Source organism: Coregonus lavaretus, assembly GCF_964263955.1.
Source record: "Coregonus lavaretus genome assembly, chromosome: 3".
NCBI lineage: Eukaryota > Metazoa > Chordata > Actinopteri > Salmoniformes > Salmonidae > Coregonus > Coregonus lavaretus.
Genome location: NC_139990.1, coordinates 52,788,371 through 52,815,456, shown reverse-complemented (window position 1 = coordinate 52,815,456; position 27,086 = coordinate 52,788,371). Strand labels below are relative to the sequence as shown.

The 27,086-nt window shown below is 42.9% G+C and overlaps 1 protein-coding gene across 1 annotated transcript in view; it reads right to left on the bottom strand.

Moving 5' to 3' along the window:
* Nucleotides 1-6,646: 6,646 nt before the first annotated feature.
* Nucleotides 6,647-27,086, bottom strand: part of LOC311107901 (uncharacterized protein) — a 29,016-nt gene continuing 8,576 nt past the window's right edge. The window contains exons 7-10 of the mRNA XM_084150497.1: nt 25,338-25,432; nt 21,313-21,461; nt 9,496-9,783; nt 6,647-7,785 (exon numbers count right to left, since the gene is read on the bottom strand). Of these exons, the coding sequence (XP_084006623.1) occupies nt 7,189-7,785; nt 9,496-9,783; nt 21,313-21,461; nt 25,338-25,432 (1,129 nt within the window). The 3' untranslated portion in view covers nt 6,647-7,188. The remainder of the gene's footprint in view (nt 7,786-9,495; nt 9,784-21,312; nt 21,462-25,337; nt 25,433-27,086) is intronic.

Genomic DNA, 27,086 nt, shown 5'->3' with positions numbered 1-27,086 from the left:
CTGTGTGCTGAAACACTGGCACGGCTTCTACACAGAGTAAACACACAGGCACAGATAGCCTACATCTCAACAAACACAGATGAAGATACACGCAGTACACACACTGTTGCGCACACACACACACTTACCCCCCCCCCCCCCAGCCCCCCCCTCACACACACACACACTTACCCCCCCCCCAGCCCAACCCCCCCCCCCCACACACACACACACAGAACAGAGGAGCTCTCCTGTGGCAGCATCCTGACACTTCAGAGGGGAAGAGGGGAACTACTCAACACTATTTATTTATAACTTCCAGATAGACAGTCACATGAGGAATACTCCACAACATGATGGCCACACTCCCATCAGACAGACAGTCACATGAGGAATAGTCCACAACAAAATGATGGCCACACTCCCATCAGACAGACAGTCACATGAGGAACACTCCACAACATGACGGCCACACTCCCATCAGACAGACAGTCACATGAGGAAGACTCCACAACATGATGGCCACACTCCCATCAGACAGACAGTCACATGAGGAATAGTCCACAACAAAATGATGGCCACACTCCCATCAGACAGACAGTCACATGAGGAACACTCCACAACATGACGGCCACACTCCCATCAGACAGACAGTCACATGAGGAAGACTCCACAACATGACGGCCACACAGTCACATGAGGAATACTCCACAACATGACGGCCACACTCCCATCAGATAGACAGTCACATGAGGAAGACTCCACAACATGACGGCCACACTCCCATCAGACAGACAGTCACATGAGGAAGACTCCACAACATGACGGCCACACTCCCATCAGACAGACAGGACATTCCCAAAAGAAACTCATATTCCTCTGCTCCTCTCACATGTTCCGGATCCACCACATATTCATCCAGTATGTATGACATCACAACTCTTTCACATATCTGTTGTCCTCTCTCCTCTCTTTTAACTCTCATGTTAGTATCCAAATTGTCACATTGTCTCAGTCCTTTTCTCTATCGGCTCTATTTCAATATGACTTCTGTTGCCCTGCTAGAGTGACTGAATGTCTCTCCCATCTTATTTGTCCAGTGGTCCAGTGCACTGTCCCATAATGATATGTCCTCGTCCCCATGTCTCTGGCACGGCATGTGTGTCACGTTTGTCCAAACCCCTTTCCAATGTTTGCTATCAATTCTCCTCATATGCTGTTACATATACATTCATTATGTTGTCCTGTCCCGCTTTCTCATTGTCATGGCAAGTTGTCCTATGTAATGGTGTCATCTTCATTCAATGTGTTATGTTGACCAATCATATCTTCTATATTCATTATTCCATCATGTTGTCCTAATCCGTTTGTCACAGTGTAGGTGTCCTGCCCTCTATCGCTCATACTGGAGAAGACGCCACTGAAATGTTTGCTTTGATTTTAATCTCTCTGCTCTTTATTTTGACTTTGCATTTTGTAAAATAATAGCCAAGTCTTGATTGACCTTTGAAAAGGTTAGCGGACGAACAGCGTTTTACCACTTATTACTCATGTTTGGAGTTGTCTGTGTGTGTGTGTATTCCCAGAGGGGCATGGAGGGGCCAGAGCCACAATGTTCCATGTCGGTGACCCATAGCTACAGCCTACAGTCTACAGAAAGAAGTCTTCACAGTCCTCTGTCTCTCCCATTCAATCACATCCACAACTATACCGCCCCCACTGCCCTGTCCCCTCTGCTGCTTAGAAAAGGTGCTTGGGGTGCCTCACTATGAGTTTGTGTGTGTGTGTGTATGTGCATGCATCAGTGTCTGATAAGTCCAGCCCTGAACAGTACGTACTGTTTGCTGGAGTTAACAGTATTTTTTGCATATACACCTGACCAAAATATTTCATGCTCTCTTTCTCCCCTTCCTTTCTCTGATGTCTACTCTGAGCTGTCCTCTCTACCTCTCCCTCCCTCCCTCTTTCCATCCATCTCACCCTCCGTCCCTACATCTCTCCCTCATACACCAATATGCATTCAACAGCTGCTCTCTCTCTCTCCCTCTGATCTCCAGCCCACACCCCACCCCCTCGTTCACACATTTATACACACTGTTTTTACCTAACAAATACGTACAACACACATGTACACTCGTACATTCCTCGAGGATTAGAGCGGATGGAGCACAGATGCACAGTCATAAACAGACAAACACACCATACAATGAAACACACACATAGTTCCACACTGCTGCAGCAGGTGAGGAGTGGCCAGCGTTAGCAGCATTCGACCCTCTGAGTGGTGTGTGGGTGTTCCCCTGCTATGTTCCTTTCCTCCCCTCTTCTCTCATTGCACTATGTGGTTCCCATGTTAACCATTGCCTGGACAGCATGCAACAGGGGAGGGAGAACGAATGGATGGAGAGAGGGTGAGAAAGAGAGGAGGAAAAGAGGGAGGGAGGGAGGGAGAGAATTGACATTCAGACGGAGCACTGCGCCTCACTCGTGGAATAATAATTAGCTGCTCTGTATTCTAGTCACATATCCACCGCTATCAATGAGAGAGAGGGAGGAGAGAGAGGAGAGAGGGTAGAGAGAGGAGAGAGGGGAAAGAGAGGAGAGAGGGGAGAGAGAGGAAAGAGGGGAGAGAGAAGAGAGAGGGGGAGATACAGAGGGAGGGGGAAGAAACAGACACAGGGAGAAACAAGGTGAACAAAAGGGGGAGGGATGAAAAGGGGGAAAGAGAAGAGGAGAGGAGATGGAGGACGAAAAAGAGAAGCATGGTGACACGAGCTGGAGAGGCAGATGCTCGTACGCCGCAGCACAAACACACACACACACACACACAGTGCAGTCACGCACACAAATACACACACACACACACACACACACACACAGTGCATAGACATACACACAAGTCCGAGAAAGACACATTAAAAACTGATGTTTTTTCAGACACTCCTGTTTTTAAATTCACTCACACAAGCGTCCTAGTCAGACAGAGGGTTAATATGAACACACACACACACACACACACACTACATGCAAGGAGACTACTTTGTCAGAATCACAGCAGGTACCGCCACCTCAGCAAAGAGAGAGACAGGGAGAATAGAGAGAGAGAAAGAGAGGGGGAGAAAGAAAGAGACAGAGACAGAGAAAGAAAGAGAGAGACAGAAAGAGAGGGAGGGAGAACGAGAGAAGGAGAAAGAGAAGAGGAGAGAGAGAAAGAGAGAAAGAAAGAGGTAAAGAGAAACGAGTGCAGGAGAAAAGGAAGGAGAGCATGACAGAGAGAGAAAACAGTGGTAAATGCAGAAAGGGAAGCATGTCAGAGGATAAATGTGTATAACATTAATTAAATAGGTCAATTATAATAACATATTTCATAATAAAAGGACCAGAGAAATCAGATGAATCAGGAAACACTGTGCGATGTGTGTAGTCACCCAAAAATACTAAGGACTGCAGGCGGAATGTTTTGACAGAAATATGAGTTCCTACCCAGACTTAGGAATTATGGAGTAATGAGAACTATACTGTAGTTATTATTACACCATATGAACTCATCACCAACAGGCCAAGAACTCATCTTTTATTCATCAGTCTATACTTGACTGAATGGAATTCTAATTATAGACTATTCAACTCATTGACAGAATCCTGTTCTAATTCAAATTCTGATCTAATAATGTGTTCTAGTTCATTCTGTGATTGATTGATGAACGATATCATTCTAATTTCGTGGGTAAACTTAATTTATCATAGTGACATTAATTTATCATCATGACACTCATTAACGCCATTCACAGTCAGGAATTCATGAGGGAACCCAAGATAATTAAATAAAAAATTAATAAAAACATTATTGGTTGTAAAATCACTACTGCAATATTCTAGATGTGATACACTGGCTCTACAGTACAGCTTATGGGATCATACATTTACATTTTCGTCATTTAGCAGACGCTCTTATCCAGAGCGACTTACAAATTGGTGCATTCACCTTATGATAGCCAGTGGGACAACCATGTTACAATATATCCACTCTAAATTCCAAGCATCTGCCTCTAACCCTTGGAAGCTCCCCGCCACCCTCTCCTCCCCGCTGAATCCTCCCCCCCCCCCCCCCCCCCCTCCATCATCTCCGTGGATGGCTTCATCAACCACCCCGAAAAGAAGGCTGACGACATCCGATCCCCGTCCGCCAAGTCAAATGACACCGCTGGTCCCGCTCACACCGCCCCACCCCATGCCCCGACCCCCCTCTACATAATCATGTCAATGTCTTCAATGCATTGACAGCAAAGATGCACTTAAGTCCTTATCAAAGACAACATCATGTCACCTAACTATAGGCTACCTCTTCTCTATTTACCCAGGGTGAATACTATCTTACTATATCGGTGACCAGTGCTAAACCTCAAACCCAGGGGCCGCTCCCGTCGCCCCCTCCACCTGAGAGGGAGGCTGTGATGTCAGCAGGTTCAGGCCCAGTGCTGAATAGGCACATTATCTCTGAGGGTCAGGTATTTATAGTGTTTATGGTTGAAACAGCTGAGAATCGCAGGGAGGCCCAGGGACAGGGTTAGATACCCAATAGGTGCTGCTCCGCTCTGTCACATTCATAACAAGGACAACAGTAGCCCTTTCCTGCAATCAATTACCAAAAGCGCCCTCTTTGGCCTCATGGGTGGAATTCTCTTAATACTTTTCATAATTTCATAATTAATAAAGATTTTAAAATCTGGTGTTTCTATATCAGTTTGGTTATATTTCAGTCTACTGTGATGTATAGAAAGTGTAATATTATGATGCAAACTTAAAATTAAATACATTTCAACTCTATATATGACATGGTACAGGTGTCTTCTTTTTTTTAAGCCTATAACCATGTGTGTGAGGTGAATACTTTGGTTTCAAAGTAGATTTGTTTAAGGCTACCAAGAATGACTCTGTGTGGACCTGATTTAGCCCACTGCAGTAAAAGGTTAAGGATGCTAACAATCTCCCAAAACCAAATGCAGTTCGTCCAGTGTTTGTGATGCCTGAGACCGAAACGTTTGTGTTCTGTTTTCACCTTTCATTTATGCAATTTACTCTCATCATTATACCTTCAACATACAGTATAGAACATCTAGCATCTAATAAATGACTACAGACACAGTAGAGATGACCATGCTATGATATAAGGCTACATAGTCTGCTGTAGATGCATTGATGAATGGCAATGTACATGTACGTGCATTCATCTATAGTGGAGGTTGGCGGGAAATACAGTGAGGTCCAAAAGTATTTGGACAGCGACACGTTTTTTGTTGTTGAAATTATACAATGACTATGAGGTTAAAGTGCAGACTGGCGAGTCCGATCTCTTTAGTCAGTGTGACAACAAATCCTAACAAAATTTAGCCCACCTGTTTATGGTAATGCCACAATGTTTTTAGCAATCCTCCAGTTGGGTCACACAGTGAGCTCCAAAAGTATTGGGACAGTGACACGTTTTGGCTCTGTACTCCAGCACTTTGCAGTTTGTTTTGGTTATGTTTCAGATTATTTGGAGGCCAATAGAAATGAATGGCAAATAATGTGCTGTCATTTTTAAGTCACTTTAATTGTAAATAAGAATACAATAACTTTTTTAACACTTCTTCATTAATGTGGATGCTACCATGATTACAAATAATCCTGAAGGAATAGTGAATAATGAATAGTGAGAAAGTTACAGATACACAAAGATCATGCCCCCAAGACATGCTAACCTCTCACCAATAACATTTTTACATTTTAGTCTTTTAGCAGATGTTTCAAATCCTATGTGCTGGATTACAGCGCTAAAACAACCAACAATGTGTCACTGTCCAAATACTTTTCTCTGAAAAGACTGCTGGTTCCTTATCTAACCCTAGTGAGGGTCCGTGTTCTCTTCCCAAAAAGTTTTCATACTAGCCACCTATGTTAAAATGACGCAATTTCTCTCTCTGTCTCCAACACAATCACCAGCATTTCTCATTTCATGTCATGAAAACAAATTAAGACAGTGTTTGTGTGTGTGTGTGAAAACACTCCAGTCAGCATTCGCTGGGTGTGCGACAGTCATAAACAACGCTTTAGAATACCATTATGGGCTGCTGCAGCACTGGAAAAAGTTCTAGCCCATCAAGCCTTTTTCCATTTAAACGCAAATGAGATCTAGCTATCCACTATAGCATAATGATATAGCAATATGACGTGTAATTCCACATTCAGCCGAAATCATCACAAATCCTTTCTCCTTCCTTATCATAAGTAATTACAATATTAAGTTAATCTATTCACATTTATGTCACAGAAATTATATTAACATTACTGTTAAATCTATATACGTCAACACACAGTGACAAACATTGAACCAAATATCCTGGGTAATTACATGACTTGTATGGGGATATCATATTGCTGCCCTCCTGAGCTCTGCTTCTGTGACTCATAGTGTGTGTGTGTGTGTGTGTGTGTGTGTGTGTGTGTGTGTGTGTGTGTGTGTGTGTGTGTACCTGTGTCAGAGACCATATTCTTGATGTCAAGCGAGAGCGTTGTGGATTTACAGTGGGGCCCATAAAGGCCATCCTATCTGATGTGTGAGAGATATTTCAGGGCGAGGCCCACGTGTCATCCTCCTTTTAAAATGATAGAAGCGTTGGGGAAACGGTGAAAGCTGAAGCGTTTTATTAAAAAGAAAACAGAGCACATTTTATGGGCGACTCAAGTCCAACCCTGATAAAACACACTAAATAATATTGACGGTACACACTCTGGGAACACTTTTACAATCAGCTTTTCAATCAACTTCTCATTGTAAACAGGATAAAAAATGTTTTACCACACAACTGTTGTTTGCCTCACTGGGTTCGCTGTACTAGTTCAACATTTAAAATCAATTCTGCTCTTCCAAACTAAGAAGCTCCTCTCAAAGCTTAAGGGCCACACATCCGATCCTTCACTAAAGTCTGTCAAAACCAATGAATATGTAGATGTGTAGATCATTCAAGTCCATGAAACAATATTCTGACCATTTAACAAGAATAGCCACGGCACTGAGGAAACAGTAAAAACTATACCTCTTGATTTAACTCAACACTAACCGAAAATCCTACCATCTTTCAGCCTAACTCTGTCTCAGTCTCTAATACATTCTATCACAAACCCTCTCCTTTCTTCCCTCTTCCTCCCCTCCCTCCTCTTCAGTCTCCTCTATGAGATGGTCTCCTCTAGGATGAACTCTATGGTGTGTGGTACGTCCTGTCCCTCTACCATAGTGACCGAGGGGATCTCATGTCCCTCCATGATGGCTGAGAGGGAGGGGACAGAGATGGCCTGACCACCCAAGAACACCACCTGGGAGGACCCAGCCTGCCCAGAGAACATAGCCCCAGAGGAGTGCTCTGAGACGGGCACGGCTGGCACCATCACCCCCTCTGTGGTTCCATCCGCCTGGACAAGCAGAATGGTCTGCACCGCCGACTCCCCCTCGCCACCCGACCCTGTCCCTGTAGACAAGAGCACCCTCGCCCCTTCCGCCTCTGCGTCGGTGGCCGTGTTTCCGCCCGTTCCGTCGTCGTGGAGACGGATGTGTTTGTCGAGGTTGGAGCGTGAGCGGAAGGCTGAGGGGCAGCGGTGGCAGGTGTAGGGCGTCTCTCCGCTGTGGATGCGGGCGTGCTCAGTAAGACGGCCGGCCACACTGAAGGCCTTACCACACACCCAGCAGCAGAAGGGCCGCAGGCCACTGTGGATACGCTCATGGTCCTTGAGGTGGGGCAGCTGGCGGAAACGCTTCCCACACGTAGAACACTGAGAAATGAGGAGGAGGGAACATGGGGGGGGGACAGGGCAGAGAGTGGGAGGAGGGGAGGAGAGAGAGAGGGTGAAAAGAAAGAAAGAGGGAGGAGAAGTTGAAGAGGAGAGAGGAGGAAGAAGAGTGGCGGGGAGAAGGATGGGTAGGATCGGAAGACATAACAAGAGAACAAGGACAAGGGGAGAAGAGCGGACATTAAAATTCATAGATTTCATATCTTGAAAACTGTTTTGAAAAAATATTTTCTGAAACACTTCTCCAAATTTGCAGAGACAGCACTTCTGGCTGAAGAGGCAGAAGAATAGGAGGGGTAGAAAAACAATGTGGGGGGGGCGAGCGTGAGAGAGAGAGAGAGAGAGAGAGAGAGAGAGAGAGAGAGAGAGAGAGAGAGAGAGAGAGAGAGAGAGAGAGAGAGAGAGAGAGAGAGAGGGCAGAGGACAATGGTAGGTAGAGATAAAGAACAGAAAGAGGGACACAGGGGACTGAACAGAAAACAAAGAAAGCTAACAGAACAGAGCTCCACTACTACTGCAGGACATTGATCTTTTTCCACACAGCAGTGTTACCTGCCTGTCTGCCATACTGAATGACCACAGAGACTAAGCCTACCATTAATAGAACCAGAGGGAATCGGCAGGGACATTTTCTCACCAATACCTTTACAGCTTTGACTGCATTTTTACTGAACTATAGAAGCCTGGGGGTGTTCTGCCACAGATTGTGCCACAATGAGCAGAAAGGCTGGTTGGTCCTGTGTTTAGGGCCTTCCTGCCTGTCCGGACGGTGCCCAGTGGAGCTGGGTCCCAGAATAGCAACACAGAGGGGAGCTGGCAGGCTCTAACTCAGCCCCACTCATTAATCATAGGAACTGTAGAGAGGGAGGGAGGACACAGGCGGGCATAATACACTGGGGTGACCACAACCACAGCTTTTATTTCTTAGATTAGATGAGTTTATTAGTCACATGCAATTTTGTAATTGCTGAGTACAGTGAAATTGTTAAGCTTCACGCTCCAACAGTGTAGGTCAAAAAGAGAAGTGAATGAAACAATAATACAACAATAACATATACATATTTACATGATACATTTCCATTGGGGTGTGGAGGCAGGGTGAATGTCCGTTGGGGGAGCAGCAGGGGGGCAGGTAGCTTAACCACAGGTAGCTTAGTGGTTAAGAGCATTGTGCCAGTAACCGAAAGGTCGCTGGTTCTAATCCCCGAGCTGACTAGGTGAAAAATCTGTCGATGTGCCCTTGAGCAAGGCACTTAACCCTAATTGCTCCTGTAAGTCGCTCTGGATAAGAGCGTCTGCTAAATGACTAAAATGTAAATGTAAGTGAGAAGGGAATGAAACAATAATAAAATAACCAGAGGCAGAACAACGACCAAAGTCTTGTGCGGACGGCCTTTTCTGCTACTGCAAAAAAAAATTGACAAATCTCATTGATCCCTTGTAGCGGACTGTGTTTTAATCACTTCAAGACAAGACACACCGTAACAAACATCAGTCGTGTGCACTAGATCACCTGCAGGGTGTCAACTGTAGAATCGTCGGGAAATTATCAGAAAATGATGGTCGATGTGCTGTGGTCAGAGGCGATAGGAGGGTCCCTTAGTTTAAAGGCCCACCTCCACTAACTCCCCCCCCCACACACACCCACCCACACACACACACCCACATCCACCCACATCCCCACCCCCTCACCTCGAAGGGCCTCTCATCGGTGTGGATCCTCATGTGGACGTTGAAGGTGGATGTGTAGGCAAAGTCCTTGCCACAGATCTGGCAGTGGAACCTCTTGGAGCCGCGGCCCTTCCCCAGAGTCCCCTGGCAGTGGGCCACGATGTGCTCCCCTAGGGCTGAGCTGGAGGCGAAGCGACGTCTGCAGGGGGACAGGGGGCAGCGTAGGGGGGTCTGACCCGTATGGGACAGCCGGTGGAGGTCCAGACCCTCCTGGGTCATACAGCAATGACCGCACATATCACACTCCACCTGGATGGACAGAGGGAGGGCCACATGTATATAAGGAATAACTAGTGAAGAATAGATGAAAGGACCCTACTATTACAGTATCTATGTCTATACAGTACCTACAGAAAGTACAGTGGAGAAAAAAAGTATTTAGTCAGCCACCAATTGTGCAAGTTCTCCCACTTAAAAAGATGAGAGAGGCCTGTAATTTTCATCATAGGTACACGTCAACTATGACAGACAAAATGAGAAAAAAAAATCCAGAAAATCACATTGTAGGATTTTTAATGAATTTATTTGCAAATTATGGTGGAAAATAAGTATTTGGTCAATAACAAAAGTTTCTCAATACTTTGTTATATACCCTTTGTTGGCAATGACATAGGTCAAACGTTTTCTGTAAATCTTCACAAGGTTTTCACACACTGTTGCTGGTATTTTGGCCCATTCCTCCATGCAGATCTCCTCTAGAGCAGTGATGTTTTGGGGCTGTCGCTGGGCAACACGGACTTTCAACTCCCTCCAAAGATTTTCTATGGGGTTGAGATCTGGAGACTGGCTAGGCCACTCCAGGACCTTGAAATGCTTCTTACGAAGCCACTCCTTCGTTGCCCGGGCAGTGTGTTTGGGATCATTGTCATGCTGAAAGACCCAGCCACGTTTCATCTTCAATGCCCTTGCTGATGGAAGGAGGTTTTCACTCAAAATCTCACGATACATGGCCCCATTCATTCTTTCCTTTACACGGATCAGTCGTCCTGGTCACTTTGCAGAAAAACAGCCCCAAAGCATGATGTTTCCACCCCCATGCTTCACAGTAGGTATGGTGTTCTTTGGATGCAACTCAGCATTCTTTGTCCTCCAAACACGACGAGTTGAGTTTTTACCAAAAAGTTATATTTTGGTTTCATCTGACCATATGACATTCTCTTCTGGATCATCCAAATGCACTCTAGCAAACTTCAGACGGGCCTGGACATGTACTGGCTTAAGCAGGGGGACACGTCTGGCACTGCAGGATTTGAGTCCCTGGCGGCGTAGTGTGTTACTGATGGTAGGCTTTGTTACTTTGGTCCCAGCTCTCTGCAGGTCATTCACTAGGTCCCCCCGTGTGGTTCTGGGATTTTTGCTCACCATTCTTGTGATCATTTTGACCCCACGGGGTGAGATCTTGCGTGGAGCCCCAGATCGAGGGAGATTATCAGTGGTCTTGTATGTCTTCCATTTCCTAATAATTGCTCCCACAGTTGATTTCTTCAAACCAAGCTGCTTACCTATTGCAGATTCAGTCTTCCCAGCCTGGTGCAGTTCTACAATTTTGTTTCTGGTGTCCTTTGACAGCTCTTTGGTCTTGGCCATAGTGGAGTTTGGAGTGTGACTGTTTGAGGTTGTGGACAGGTGTCTTTTATACTGATAACAAGTTCAAACAGGTGCCATTAATACAGGTAACGAGTGGAGGACAGAGGAGCCTCTTAAAGAAGAAGTTACAGGTCTGTGAGAGCCAGAAATCTTGCTTGTTTGTAGGTGACCAAATACTTATTTTCCACCATAATTTGCAAATAAATTCATTAAAAATCCTACAATGTGATTTTCTGGATTTTTTTTTCTCAATTTGTCTGTCATAGTTGACGTGTACCTATGATGAAAGTTACAGGCCTCTCTTGGTGGCTGACTAAATACTTTTTTCCCCCACTGTATTCACACCCCTTTACTTTTTCTACATTTTGTTGTGTTACAAAGTGGAATTAAAATGGATTTAATTGTAATTTATTTTTTGTCAACAATCTACACAAAATTCAAACATTTGTAAAAATGTATGAAACATTTTATCTTGATTAGATAAGTATTCAACCCTGAGTCAATACACGCTAGAATCACCCTTTGCAGCGATTACAGCTGTGAGTCTTTCTGGTTAAGTCTCTTTGAGCTTTCCACACCTGGATGCCCATTATTATTTTAAAAATTATTCAAGCTCTGTCAAATTGGTTGTTGATCATTGCTAGACAACCATTTTCAGGTTTTGCCATAGATTTTCAAGCTGATTTAAGTCAAAATTAACTCTGCCACTCTTGGTAAGCAACTCCAGTGTCGATTTGGCCTTGTGTTTTAGGTTATTGTCCTGCTGAAAGGTGAATTCATCTCCCAGCAGAACTAGGGATGGGCATGAGTCATGAGTCTTTAACCAGTATTTTTTTTAAATACTGTAAAACTATTCGGTCGAAATGTTGTCTTGAAGACAACGTCAATTTGCTTTGACTGTTCCATGTGTACATGTGCATTTGCGGGACACAACAAAAAATTAACCAAGCCTAACATTACAATTCTGGTCCCTTAATTCCTTTTCCCCTCCGTGTCTCAGTCACTCAATTGCGTTCGGATTGCTCCCTCTACACACGGGTGCTGTTTGCGCCTACAGAAATAAATGCCTATAAAAACGTATCTAACTGATGGGATACACAAGCTACATTCCTTGTCAAATGACGACAGTTTTATCACAAATTCTAAATGGACTGGTTGACTTAAGTAGGGAAATATGTGTTCCAACAATGAGCTGCAGTTTTTGAATAATTGCGTCATTTCCCGCTTATAGGCTACTTTGCGGTTGTCACTAGTTACCACAAGCACAGAGTCAAAATGGACTATATCGTCAAAATTAATTCATACAAAAATGTACTTTTTGGTCTTCGTTTAAGGTTAGGGTTAGGGATACGGGTCAACAGTGTGGTTAGGGTTAACGGTTAGGTTTAAAATCAGATTTTAAGATATTGTAGAAACGGGCAGGTTTTATGACTGTGGTAACTAACTTTAGTGACGACCCTAATTTGCGAACTGGTAGTGACATTAATAATTGGTTAGCCTAGGCTATTACCCCCCTAACCATTGACAGGTTCCACGTTGAAAATATGCAAAAATATGAGTTTGATAAAGACAAAGAGCATATTTTCATCAGAATCATTAAGCCTAGGCATACTCACCAAACAGATGTCCTGGCCATAATTCATCCCCATGCAGTGTTCAATGTAGAATTGTTAATCAATTTAGAAAATTCAAAGGAACAGGCATAATAAACTAAATTGAACGCCTGTATATCGAAAAGAAGACTGATTTTGGTTTGTAACCTTGGAAAATTGGTTTTTCAACTTGAGAAAATTGACCCCGTTTCAAATGATCACTCTGAGAATAACTGTTCCAGACGGGAGATGCAAATCACTTCGCACTATTAATAATAATAATAATAATAATAATAATATGCCATTTAGCAGACGCTTTTATCCAAAGCGACTTACAGTCATGTGTGCATACATTTTTACTATTCTATTCTGTTATATTACGTCATGTTTTTACTATAAAAGAAGTGTCTTGACTGTGAAAAGAGCTATGCCATTGCACAGCCCATAGGCTTCTATAAGCAAGCACCACACTGCTGAGGCTACTACCTTTTCGAAGATTGTGTTCCACGATATAATATAACCAGTTGATATTACAGTTTCAATAAATTAATCTTAAATGGCACTTGTTTTTTTATTGACTGGATATTAGGATTCGTTATCTGTAATAGCTATGATAAAATAGGCATTGTTGCTCACTGTTGGCATATACAGTGGGGAGAACAAGTATTTGATACACTGCCGATTTTGCAGGTTTTCCTACTTACAAAGCATGTAGAGGTCTGTAAATTTTTATCATAGGTACACTTCAACTGTGAGAGACGGAATCTAAAACAAAAATCCAGAAAATCACATTGTATGATTTTTAAGTAATTAATTTGCATTTTATTGCATGACATAAGTATTTGATCACCTACCAACCAGTAAGAATTCCGGCTCTCACAGACCTGTTCGTTTTTCTTTAAGAAGCCCTCCTGTTCTCCACTCATTACCTGTATTAACTGCACCTGTTTGAACTCGTTACCTGTATAAAAGACACCTGTCCACACACTCAATCAAACAGACTCCAACCTCTCCACAGTGGCCAAGACCAGAGAGCTGTGTAAGGACATCAGGGATAAAATTGTAGACCTGCACAAGGCTGGGATGGGCTACAGTACAATAGGCAAACAGCTTGGTGAGAAGGCAACAACTGTTGGCGCAATTATTAGAAAATGGAAGAAGTTCAAGATGACGGTCAATCACCCTCGGTCTGGGGCTCCATGCAAGATCTCACCTTGTGGGGCATCAATGATCATAAGGAAGGTGAGGGATCAGCCCAGAACTACACGGCAGGACCTGGTCAATGACCTGAAGAGAGCTGGGACCACAGTCTCAAAGAAAACATTTAGTAACACACTACGCCGTCATGGATTAAAATCCTGCAGCATGCGCAAGGTTCCCCTGCTCAAGCCAGCGCATGTCCAGGCCCGTCTGAAGTTTGCCAATGACCATCTGGATGATCCAGAGGAGGAATGGGAGAAGGTCATGTGGTCTGATGAGACAAAAATATAGCTTTTTGGTCTAAACTCCACTCGCCGTGTTCGGAGGAAGAAGAAGGATGAGTACAACCCCAAGAACACCATCCCAACCGTGAAGCATGGAGGTGGAAACATCATTCTTTGGGGATGCTTTTCTGCAAAGGGGACAGGACGACTGCACCGTATTGAGGGGAGGATGGATGGGGCCATGTATCGCGAGATCTTGGCCAACAACCTCCTTCCCTCAGTAAGAGCATTGAAGATTGGTCGTGGCTGGGTCTTCCAGCATGACAACGACCCGAAACACACAGCCAGGGCAACTAAGGAGTGGCTCAGTAAGAAGCATCTCAAGGTCCTGGAGTGGCCTAGCCAGTCTCCAGACCTGAACCCAATAGAAAACTTTGGAGGGAGCTGAAAGTCCGTATTGCCCAGCGACAGCCCCGAAACCTGAAGGATCTGGAGAAGGTCTGTATGGAGGAGTGGGCCAAAATCCCTGCTGCAGTGTGTGCAAACCTGGTCAAGACCTACAGGAAACGTATGATCTCTGTAATTGCAAACAAAGGTTTCTGTACCAAATATTAAGTTCTGCTTTTCTGATGTATCAAATACTTATGTCATGCAATAAAATGCAAATGTATTACTTAAAAAGCATACAATGTGATTTTCTGGATTTTTGTTTTAGATTCCGTCTCTCACAGTTGAAGTGTACCTATGATAAAAAATTACAGACCTCTACATGCTTTGTAAGTAGGAAAAAACCTGCAAAATCAGCAGTGTATCAAATACTTGTTCTCCCCACTGTAGATAAGTGCACACATTTTTTCTCTCTCCCAGTGCCACCCTTGTTCCAAAAATAATTTCATTTTTTTTCATTCAAGTACTGGAGTACTCAAAAAAATAATCATGCAAGTACTTGAAAAAGTCAAAAAAGTAAAATGCCCATCCCTAGACTGAACCAGGTTTCCCTCTAGGATTTTGCCTGTGCTTAGCTACAGTATATTCCGTATCTTTTTTTATCCTGAAAAACTCCCCAGTCCTTAACATTACAAGCATAACCATAACATGATGCAGCCACCACTATACTTCAAAATATGGAGAGTGGTACTCAGTAATGTGTTGTATTGGATTTGCCCCAAACATAACACTTTGTATTCCTGACAAAAAGTTAATTGCTTTGCCACATTTTTTGCACTATTACTTTACTGCCTTGTTGCAAACAGGATACATGTTTTGGAATATTTTTATTTTGTACAGGCTTCCTTGTTTTCACTCTGTCAATTAGTTAGTATTGTGGAGTAAATACAATGTTGTTGATCCATCCTCAGTTCTCCTATCACATCCATTAAACTCTGTAACTGTTTTAAAGTCACCATTGGCATCACGGTGAAATCCCTGAGCGGTTTCCTTCCTCTCCGGCAACTGAGTTAGGAAGGACGCCTGTATCTTTGTAGTGACTGGGTGTATTGATACAACATCCAAAGTGTAATTAATAACTTCACCATGCTCAAAGGGATATTCAATGTCTGTTTTTTTCTTATTTTTACCCATGTACCAATAGGTACCCTTCTATGCGATGCATTGGAAAACCTGGTATTTGTGGTTGAAATTTACTGCATGACTGAGGGACCTTACAGATAAGTCCATGCAACTTATGTAACTTGTGAAGCGCATTTTTAATCCTGAATTTATTTAGGCTTGCCATTTCAGCTTTTCATTTATAATTAATTTGTAAAAATGTCAAAAAACATACAGTATTTCCACTTTGATATTATGGTATTCTGTGTAGGCCAGTCACAAAAAATCTAAATTTAATCAATTTTAACACCGCAAAATGTGGAAAAAGTCAAGGGGTGTGAATATTTTCTGAAGGCACTATAAGGTAATACTAGTATAGAGTAGGATCCTACTATTACAGTAGCCATATATACAGTTGAAGTCGGAAGTTTACATACACTTAGGTTGGAGTCATTAAAACTAGTTTTTTAACCACTACACACATTTCTTTTTAACAAACTATCGTTTTGGCAAGTCGGTTAGGACATCTAATTTGTGCATGACACAAGTAATTTTTCTAACAATTGTTTACAGACAGAGTATTTCACTTATAATTCACTGTATCACAAGTTTATCACAAGTGGTCCTCTGTAGCTCAGCTGGTAGAGCACGGCGCTTGTAACGCCAAGGTAGTGGGTTCGATCCCCGGGACCACCCATACACAAAAAACATTTTATGCACGCATGACTGTAAGTCGCTTTGGATAAAAGCGTCTGCTAAATGGCATATTATTATTATTATTTACATACACTAAGTTGACTGTGCCTTTAAACAGCTTGGAAAATTCCAGAAAATGATGTCATGGCTTTAGAAGCTTCAGGTAGGCTTGTTGATATCATTTGAGTCAATTGGAGGTGTACCTGTGGATGTATTTCAAGGCCTACCTTCAAACTCAGTTCCTCTTTGCTATTGTACAAACAATAGTATGCAAGTATAAACACCATGGGACCACGCAGCTGTCATACCACTCAGGAAGAAGACGCGTTCTGTCTCCTAGAGATTAACGTACTTTGGTGCGAAAAGTGAAAATCAAACCCAGAACAGCAGCAAAGGACCTTGTGAAGATGCTGGAGGAAACAGGTACAAAATTATCTATATCCACAGTAAAACAAGTCCTATATCGACATAACCTGAAATGCCGCTCAGCAAGGAAGAAGCCACTGCTCCAAAACCGCTATAAAAAAGCCAGACTACGGTTTGCAACTGCACATGGGGACAAAGATCGTACTTTTTTGAGAAATGTCCTCTGGTCTGATGAAACAAAAATAGAACTGTTTGGCCATAATGACCATCGTTATGATTGGAGGAAAAAGGGGGTAGGCTTGCAAGCCAGAGAACACCATCCCAACCGTGAAGCACGGGGGTGGCAGCATCATGCTGTGGGGGTGCTTTGCTGCAGGAGGGACTGGTGCATGAGGAAGGAAAATTATGTGGATATATTGAAGCAACATCTCAAGACATCAGTCAGGAAGTTAAAGCTTGGTCACAATGCTACCAAATACTAATTGAGTGTATGTAAACTTCTGACCCACTGGGAATGTGATGAAAGAAATAAAAGCTGAAATAAATCATTCTCTCTACAATTATTCTGACATTTCACATTCTTAAAATAAAGTGGTGATCCTAACTGACCTAAGACAGGGAATTTTTACTATGATTAAATGTCAGGAATTGTGAAAAGCTGAGTTTAAATGTATTTGGCTAAGGTGTATGTAAACTTCAGACTTCAACTGTATTATGTATTATAAACTGGGTGGTTAGAGCCCTGAATGCTGATAGCCATGGTATATCAGACCATATACCACGGGTATGACAAAACATGTATTTTTACTGGTCTGGTAGCCAGTTTATAATAGCAATAAGGCACCTCTGGGGTTTTTGGTATATGGCCAATATACCACGGCTAAGGGCTGTGTACAGGCACTCCGTGTTGCGCCGTGCATAAGAACAGCCCTTAGCCGTGGTATATTGGCCATATACCACACCCCCTCGGGCCTTATTGCTTAATTATCCAACGGGTGGGTCTTATCCTGAATGCTGTTTTCAACAGCGGAGATTTGTATAAACCTTGCTGTCTGTCTCTCCGACATTTGCACCATTGTTTCAATATTAAAATTTGATCTCCAGCTGTCACATAGTAATGAATGTGTCGGGATGGGACAGACAGGTAGGCAGCTTTTTTTGCCAGTCGAAATCATGAATCAGCATCATTTTTTTATGGATATATATACAAAGAAATATCAATAGAAAACAGGTAAAACGAAACGAAGTGCAGGTAGTTTGCAGTCTTTCCAGCTTCAGTTTGAAGTGATTGTGTTAGCTGTGTTGTTGGCTAGCTCCTCTGAACAACAGTGTCCTGACAAGAGAGCACATTTTCTATGCCAGGTGAAATCGCGCATCGTTAGATCATTGTTATGGATGTATCCAAAACATTTCACTAGGAAAACAGCTTAAACAAATGCAAATGCAGCTACTTTGTTGTTATTCTGGCTGCACTGTTTGACGTGACTGTAAGTTAGCCGTAGTTGGTTAGTTAAGAAGCAAGGGATAAGAACGTTGCAAGCCAGTATGGCAATAGAATATTTAGAATGAATGACTGGGTCGCAGAGTCCATAGATACAGAACTAAAAGACTTAACGACTGGGTCGCATCTCTGGTAACCAAACCGATAGAACGGACAACCAGCCGGCTTCGGTAGCAATCCTGGATATGTGTCGGGACTATATCTTGTGGAAGGATGAAATAGTATGAATAAATTAATCAAAATAACGGTTTTAATGAAAATATGTAAATCTTTATTTGAATATGTTGGTAACCCATTGTATAAAAGTGATAATACCCTCGAAGCCGGTGTTCGGAGGATATACATGGGGCGGCAAGTAGCTTAGTGGTTAAGAGCGTTGTGCCAGTAACCGAAAGGTCGCTGGTTCTAATCACCGAGCCGACTAGGTGAAAAATCTGTCGATGTGCCCTTGAGCAAGGCACTTAACCCTAATTGCTCCTGTAAGTCGCTCTGGATAAGAGCGTCTGCTAAATGACTAAAATGTTTTTAAAAATGTATTGGCACAGTTTGCGGGCCCGAGACGAAAACACCCGTGCCAATACATCCTCCAAACACTGGCTTCTCAGGCATTATCACTTAATCATACTATTACAGTAGCCATTTAAGGTATAACTAGTGTATATAAGGTATCCTACTATTACAGTAGCCATTGTCATAACTTACCCTCATGGGTTGAGGACCAAACATGCCGGCTAGGCAAAGGTTTGAACACCCCCTTTCCTGGGGGCCAGTTTTATGACCGGTCGTAAATACCGTGCAGACTTTCTCTTCCTTGCCATGAAGTAGTGGGAGAAAGGACCCCTTTGTTAACAAAGGAACTCTTCCCGCCAAGACTCCAACATCAAAAGATTGGACATTGGAACATTATTCCTGACCTCCAAGTGTTTGGACTGGTCAGTGGGGATCTAAAGAATAATCATGTCATATTGTTTATTATTTTGTGATGTCATTAAGGATGGTATCAAGTAATAACTGTAACTCGGAAAGTGTACATATTCTATCTATCAAGTTTACATCTAAATGTTGTATAAAATATATGATTAAGTATGAGAGTATTTTGGTGAAGATAGGAATGTGATTTTAGTCTTCTAATGAGAGGACAGCTACACGTAAATACAGGTTGCATTTCTAATCCAAATTAGCGTAGTTTCCAAAGTAACCACGATAGTTCGAATATCTGTCTCTCCCTTCCACTCTGACCCTCCATCTACACAAGCATTCATGCTATTGTTAGTCCAGTCCACTAGGGACCTGTTTTCATTGTATTACGTTAGTAATCAATAACCTGTGTGTGTGTGTTTGTATTGTGTTATTATTTAGTTAGTTAGTAAATAAATAAATAATTAAGCCAATTTGTGATTTGCTGATTCATCAATAAGGTTAGGGTTCTTGCAGGTTCCAGGATTATGCGACGTTCCGAATGAGACTGATAAGAGGTAATTATTTAATAAGTGACTGTTATCGATATATATATTATTATATATATATATATAAAACATATATCTTCTAAGAGTTTAATTCGGGAGATGGTAACTCATTAAACAACTTCTTCCATGGTGCCCCAAATTCCTAATGAGTTAATTCTTACATGATTAATTTAATCGAGTGACAATTAAACATAGTTAGGTGATTCGATAGTCATACATTAAAGTAAGTCACGTCACGACACCATCTACAGTTGAAGTCGGAAGTTTACATACACCTTAGCCAAATACATTTAAACTCAGTTTTTCACAATTCCTGACATTTAATCCTAGTAAAAATTCCCTGTCTTAAGTCAGTTAGGATAGCCACTTTATTTTAAGAATGTGAAATGTCCGAATAATAGTAGAGAGAATGATTTATTTCAGCTTTTATTTCTTTCATCACATTCCCAGTGGGTCAGAAGTTTACATACACTCAATTAGTATTTGGGAGCATTGCCTTTAAATTGTTTAACTTGGGTCAAACGTTTCGGGTAGCCTTCCACAAGCTTCCCACAATAAGTTGGGTGAATTTTGGCCCATTTCTCCTGACAGAGCTGGTGTAACTGAGTCAGGTTTGTAGGCCTCCTTGCTCGCACACGCTTTTTCAGTTCTGCCCAAACATTTTCTATAGGATTGAGGTCAGGGCTTTGTGATGGCCACTCCAATACCTTGACTTTGTTGTCCTTAAGCCCTTTTGCCACAACTTTGGAAGTATGCTTGGGGTCATTGTCCATTTGGAGGACCCATTTGCGACCAAGCTTTAACTTCCTGACTGATGTCTTGAGATGTTGCTTCAATATATCCACATAATTTTCCTTCCTCGTGATGCCATCTATTTTGTGAAGTGCACCAGTCCCTCCTGCAGCAAAGCACCCCCACAGCATGATGCTGCCACCCCCGTGCTTCAGGGTTGGGATGACTTGTTTTACTGTGGATATAGATACTTTTGAACCTGTTTCCTCCAGCATCTTCACAAGGTCCTTTACTGTTGTTCTGGGATTGATTTTCACTTTTCGCACCAAAGTACGTTCATCTCTAGGAAACAGAACACGTCTCCTTCCTGAGCGGTATGATGGCTGCGTGGTCCCATGGTGTTTATACTTGCGTACTATTGTTTGTACAGATGAACGTGGTACCTTCAGGCGTTTGGAAATTGCTCCGAAGGATGAACCAGACTTGTGGAGGTCTACAATTCTTTTTCTGAGGTCTTGGCTGATTTCTTTTGATTTTCCCATGATGTCAAGCAAAGAGACACTGAGTTTGAAGGTAGGCCTTGAAATACATCCACAGGTACACCACCAATTGACTCAAATTATGTCAATTAGCCTATCAGAAGCTTCTAAAGCCATGACATCATTTTCTTTAATTTTCCAAGCTGTTTAAAAGGCACAGTCAACTTAGTGTATGTAAACTTCTGACCCACTGGAATTGTGATACAGTGAATTATAAGTGAAATAATCTGTCTGTAAACAATTGTTGGAAAAATTACTTGTGTATGTAAACTTCCGACTTCAACTGTATATAAGGAATAACTAGTATAGAGTAGGCGGCCAGTGTACCTGTCCCATGGAGCGTCCCCGTCCCTGTCCCCGGCCGCGGCCCACAGTCTTGTCCTCCTCTGAGCTGGTACAGCGCTGCAGGTGGATGTCCAACACTGACTGGTTCAGGAACTGGGAGGAACAGTGGGGGCACAACACTGGCTCCTTATCTGGGGAGAGGGGGTGGGCAGAATGAGTTAATTACTTACTAAATTAGTGTTTATCACAGTCCAAACAGTGTTTCGAGAGTGTACATGAAATCAGTTGAAATACACTAAAAATATGAAAAGGCCGGGATGTATAGATTGAGTGGGTATTTAGACAGTCACAGGCCCTGGTCACAGGCCCTTCCCGTAACTACCCACCAAAACACACACTGGGTTCACACTCGGTTACAGGGTATTCTATCTGTATAGTCATCACTCAGTATAGGCTACATTATGTGGCTTAAGGTAACTTATTTATAGACACACAGACAGACACATGCACTACTGTTGACAGTCTGGATGTTGGAAAACACACTCAGGCTCTCTGTTTTTGTGAAGCTAAAGGAGCAAAGGAAGAGGAGAGAAAAAGAGAGAAGCCGCTGAGCTTTGATGTATCCTGTCTTAGCCGCTGGCATCTACAGTTACCACGGCAACGCCAACCCAGCAGAATCCTCCCTCCGGGTTGGAGCGTTCGTTCACCAGTCCTCCCTGAGGAGCCCTCCTTTGAAACATTTAATAAGGATAATCTCCATCAATAGACCATTAACTAATAATCAATGGCTCAATTCCAACCAATCACATACAGTTGAAGTCGGAAGTTTACACACTTAGGTTGGAGTCATTAAAACTCGTTTTTCAACCACTCCACACATTTCTTCTTAACAAACTATAGCTTTCGCAAGTCGGTTAGGACATCTACTTTGTGCATGACACAAGTAAATTTTCCAACAATTGTTTACAGACAGATTATTTCACTTATAATTCACTGTATCACAATTCCAGTGGGTCAGACGTTTACATACACTAAGTTGACTGTGCCTTTAAACAGCTTGGAAAATTCCAGAAAATGATGTCATGACTTTAGAAGCTTCTGATAGGCTAATTGACATCATTTGAGTCAATTGGAGGTGTACCTGTGGATGTACTTCAAGGCCTACCTTCAAAGTCAGTGCCTCTTTGCTTGACATCATGGGAAAATCAAAAGAAATCAGCCAAGACCTCAGAAAAATAATTGTAGACCTCCACAAGTCTGGTTCATCCTTGGGAGCAATTTCCAAATGCCTGAAGGTACCACGTTCATCTGTACAAACAATAGTACGCAAGTATAAACACCATGGGACCACGCAGCTGTCATACCGCTCAGGAAGGAGACGCGTTCTGTCTCCTAGTGATGAACGTACTTTGGTGCGAAAAGTGAAAATCAATCCCAGAACAACAGCAAAGGACCTTGTGAAGATGCTGGAGGAAACAGGTACAAAAGTATCTATATCCACAGTAAAACGAGTCCTATATCTACATAACCTGAAAGGCCGCTCAGCAAGGAAGAAGCCACTGCTCCAAAACCGCCATAAAAAAGCCAGACTACGGTTTGCAACTGCACATGGGGACAAAGATCATACTTTTTGGAGAAATGTCCTCTGGTCTGATGAAACAAAAATAGAACTGTTTGGCCATAATGACCATCGTTATGTTTGGAGGAAAAAGGGGGTAGGCTTGCAAGCTAGAGAACACCATCCCAACTGTGAAGCACGGGGGTGGCAGCATCATGCTGTGGGGGTGCTTTGCTGCAGGAGGGACTGGTGCACTTCATAAAATAGATGGCATCATGAGGAAGGAACATTTAGTGGATATATTGAAGCAACATCTCAAGACATCAGTCAGGAAGTTAAAGCTTGGTCGCAAATGGGTCTTCCAAATGGACAATGACCCCAAGCATACTTCCAAAGTTGTGGCAAAATGGCTTAAGGACAACAATGTCAAGGTTTTGGAATGGCCATCACAAAGCCCTGACCTCAATCCTATAGAAAATGTGTGGGCAGAACTGAAAAAGCTTGTGCGAGCAAGGAGGCCTACAAACCTGACTCAGTTACACCAGCTCTGTCAGGAGGAATGGGCCAATATTCACCCAACTTATTGTGGGAAGCTTGTGGAAGGCTACCCGAAACGTTTGACCCAAGTTAAACAATTTAAGGGCAATGCTCTCAAATACTAATTGAGTGTATGTAAACTTCTGACCCACTGGGAATGTGATGAAAGAAATAAAAGCTGAAATAAATCATTCTCTCTACTATTATTCGGACATTTCACATTCTTAAAATAAAGTGGTGATCCTAACTGACCTAAGACAGGAAATTTTTACTAGGATTAAAATGTCAGGAATTGTGAAAAACTGAGTTTAAATGTATTTGGCTAAGGTGTACGTAAACATCCGACTTCAACTGTATCTCTAGCTCTCCGAGGTGCGTTCATTTCTGACCCCGACCGCACCGATGCTGTCAACGGCAGCTATGTTGCCGTGATGCCAGACCTGAAGATCAGCCGATATTTTTGACCCATTCATTGGTGGGGTCGATTCGATAAACCAGAATTGGAGGATCCTCCATCATCGTTTAAATCTCCAGTTTGGGAACATTTTGGCTTCCCAGTAGATTACAGCGGTGATGGATAGTTGTAGCTAAAACAGTAACAGTATGTCGCCACGCTCAACGAGAATAGCCTATGTAGCTGCCAACACTTCAAATATATTGACACATTTATGGCAACATCACCCCAGTATACCAGAGCAAGATGGAAGCGCAAAGAAACTACTATACAACATCGTCTCCCCTCTGCATTCAAGCAGCCCTTGGCAGCTGGTTTTAACCGGGCCAAATAAATTACAAGAGCGATAGGTAGGCTGTGTTTATAGTTTTTACAGTCTATATTTTTTACAGTCTTTGGTATGCGCCCATTCTCTGTGGTTTAGAATAGTGGGTTTTAGCACCTTATGAAAGTGCTTGAGCCACGTTACAAACGTCCCTCTTCGACCCATTTCAGCAAACAGGTAGTACACGCTCTATATAGGCAAACCAAAGCCAAAGTTTTCAATGAATTGGCCAATGCACTCTGTGTTGCCCAGTTAAATAAAGGTTCAATAAAAATAAACAGCCCATCACATTTATCCCGGAGTGGGAGATGTACTGTGCTACAGACACGCCCCCTTTATTAGAGTCCACATCTGGCACTGAAGGAGGCAATGTCATGGTGCGTTCTTAACTAAGTGGGAATCTTGAATTTACCACATTCAACTGGGAATAATCCACTTGAACGGCACTCAAACGGGTAATTACTAGTGGGAAACCTGTCTATCATCCTGAGCACCCACTTCTCCCACATGGTGACCTCTGACGTCACCTAGTAAGGAAATGACCTCTATAACAGCATTGTTGGCAGTTAAATGCAACTAAATATTATTTATAAAAAGCAATCTATTAATGTGGTTTTTTAACTATAATTTGTTTACAAGCATTATAGCTGTACTTTTAGTTTATGGTTGACACAGCTTGTTGGCCATTAGCCAATCCGCGTTTCTCAACGAGTTCAAATCACATGAATGCATCCAACTGGTATTTACGACTTCACATCTGGTAAAGTCCCACCTCCCACATGGTTACAAACGCAGCATTTGTGTGGAAACTTCAGGCCCAACATAACAATCCGGTCACAACAGACAATGCAAGGAACATTGTGAATGGCATTTAATTTTCCTGAACCATGACCCCAAAACTGCAATACGTACCAAACCATGGGTTTGGTGAACCGTTATACCCCTAATTACTACTAAGGCACAGGGATTACTTCTGCATACTTAACATGGAAATCAGCCCCATCATGAGCAGCTTCACTAATTCACAGCCCACACATACACTAGTACACACTACATAGTCACCACTGTCCTTATAATCTAATTCATTATGATCCAAAAGACGCTTTATGGATACGGGCACTGGTCTCTGTCTCGTCCAGTACTTATCAGACACACAGAGAGGAGGGCAGCTGAGAGGAGAGGGGAGGAGCTACCTTGGTGAGTGAGGGAGTGCAGGTCCAGCTCCTTCCTGCGTTTGAAGGCCTCTCCACAGACAGAGCAGGGGAACGGGTGGCTGGTGTGGAGCAGTCTGATGGACAGAACACAATGAAAAGGGAAGAAGTATAAACAACATGTACCAACTAATGTTAGTAATACAGTACTGAATAAATTACTACAGAAATGTTTGGGGGGGTTTTCAGAGCAGAAAATGAAAAAAGAGAGAGGGCTAGAAAGACAAAGAGCTATAAAACAAGCGCTATTAATACAGTACTGCAATGAGCAATATGTTTTTCTTGGAAACTGAGAAAGAAATAAAGCTGTGAGGAATTGAAAATAAGGGACCAAAGCTCACCACCATCATCAACAATATGTGCAGCAGCTCACTGGTACTAATAACACTGCAGTGTGTCATTTGTAGATGCATGTAAGCCACGCTTCAAGGGCCCACTGTAATCCGCATCCACACAGAGGAGGAATAACACAAACAACCACATGCTGGCTATCACCTTAGTGTCACAGTATTAGGATTAGCTCCAGACCTGTGTGCTTAACCGTGTTGTTAAGCCTTTTTAAGGTTCAATACGGAGTTATTAGGTGTGTCAAAAAATACAATGGCTGCAGATAAACGGGTGGTTTCAGTGTGTGATGAGATATGAGAGCCTATGTTTATCCATTCCATAATGAAAGGATATAGCCTGGGGGAAGGAGAGGGAGGAGAACCACTGGGATGTATTTAACTGGCTGGATCAGTGTTGTGTTTGATCAGTGTTTCCCAGCCCTGGTTCTCGAGTACCCCCAACAGTACACAGTTTCGTTTTAGCCCTTGACAAACAACCCTCATTCAACTCATTGAGGGCTTGATGATTAGTTGACAAGTTGATTCAGGTGTACTTGTCCAGGGTTACAATAAACATGTGTACTGTTGGGGGTACTGGAGGACCAGGGTTTGGGAAACACTGCACTAGTGGAAATCAGGGTGGTGGAAGAGTTCACCTAAACACATTTCTTCAGCAGTAGAGGTATTCAACTCTTAACTACAGTCCTGCAGTGTCAACATTTTATTCTAGCCAAGCATTAAAACACTCAGATTCCACTAATCAACCCTGGTTAGCAGGTGTTTTAGTGCTCGCCACTAGCCAATGCATTACAGGCAGCTGAGTCAATGGCCTTGGCAACGATAATGTTCGTCACACTGTCCTAAATGGTCAGTGTGGGCATCAGGCGAGTAAAGACAACAGTCAAGCTAAAGAAATAATGATTATGAACCACTGATAAATACATTGTGTTCTATGTAAAATTCATGACTGATGATAATGGATTTGTAAAGTACTTAACCCCATCGTTTAATATTAGATGCTAAAAATAGTGTGTGCACTGTGGACCACTTACGGCCTTATATAAACTGTCTGGTCGATCCTCCCTCTACACAGGGCTGACAACAGGAATCAATATTTCAGGCCGAGATGACCCTGAGAATTAAAGTTTCAGTCCAGGTCGTCTCTCCACACCCCCCAATGTTCGCTAATGAGATGGGGTGTAGGGATACGGACTGTACCCTGCACAGAGACACTGGGACTTCCTGCTTCGCCCTAACTACACACTGACAGGCAGTTCAAGGGTAACGCTCCATTCACTCCCTGATCACGCCCTCCTATTGATCCCCGGATCATTTCTCCTGCCTCACCCCCTCCCTCCTCGCATCCCCCACCTCTAGTTCCTCAGCCTAAGAATAAGAGGGCCAA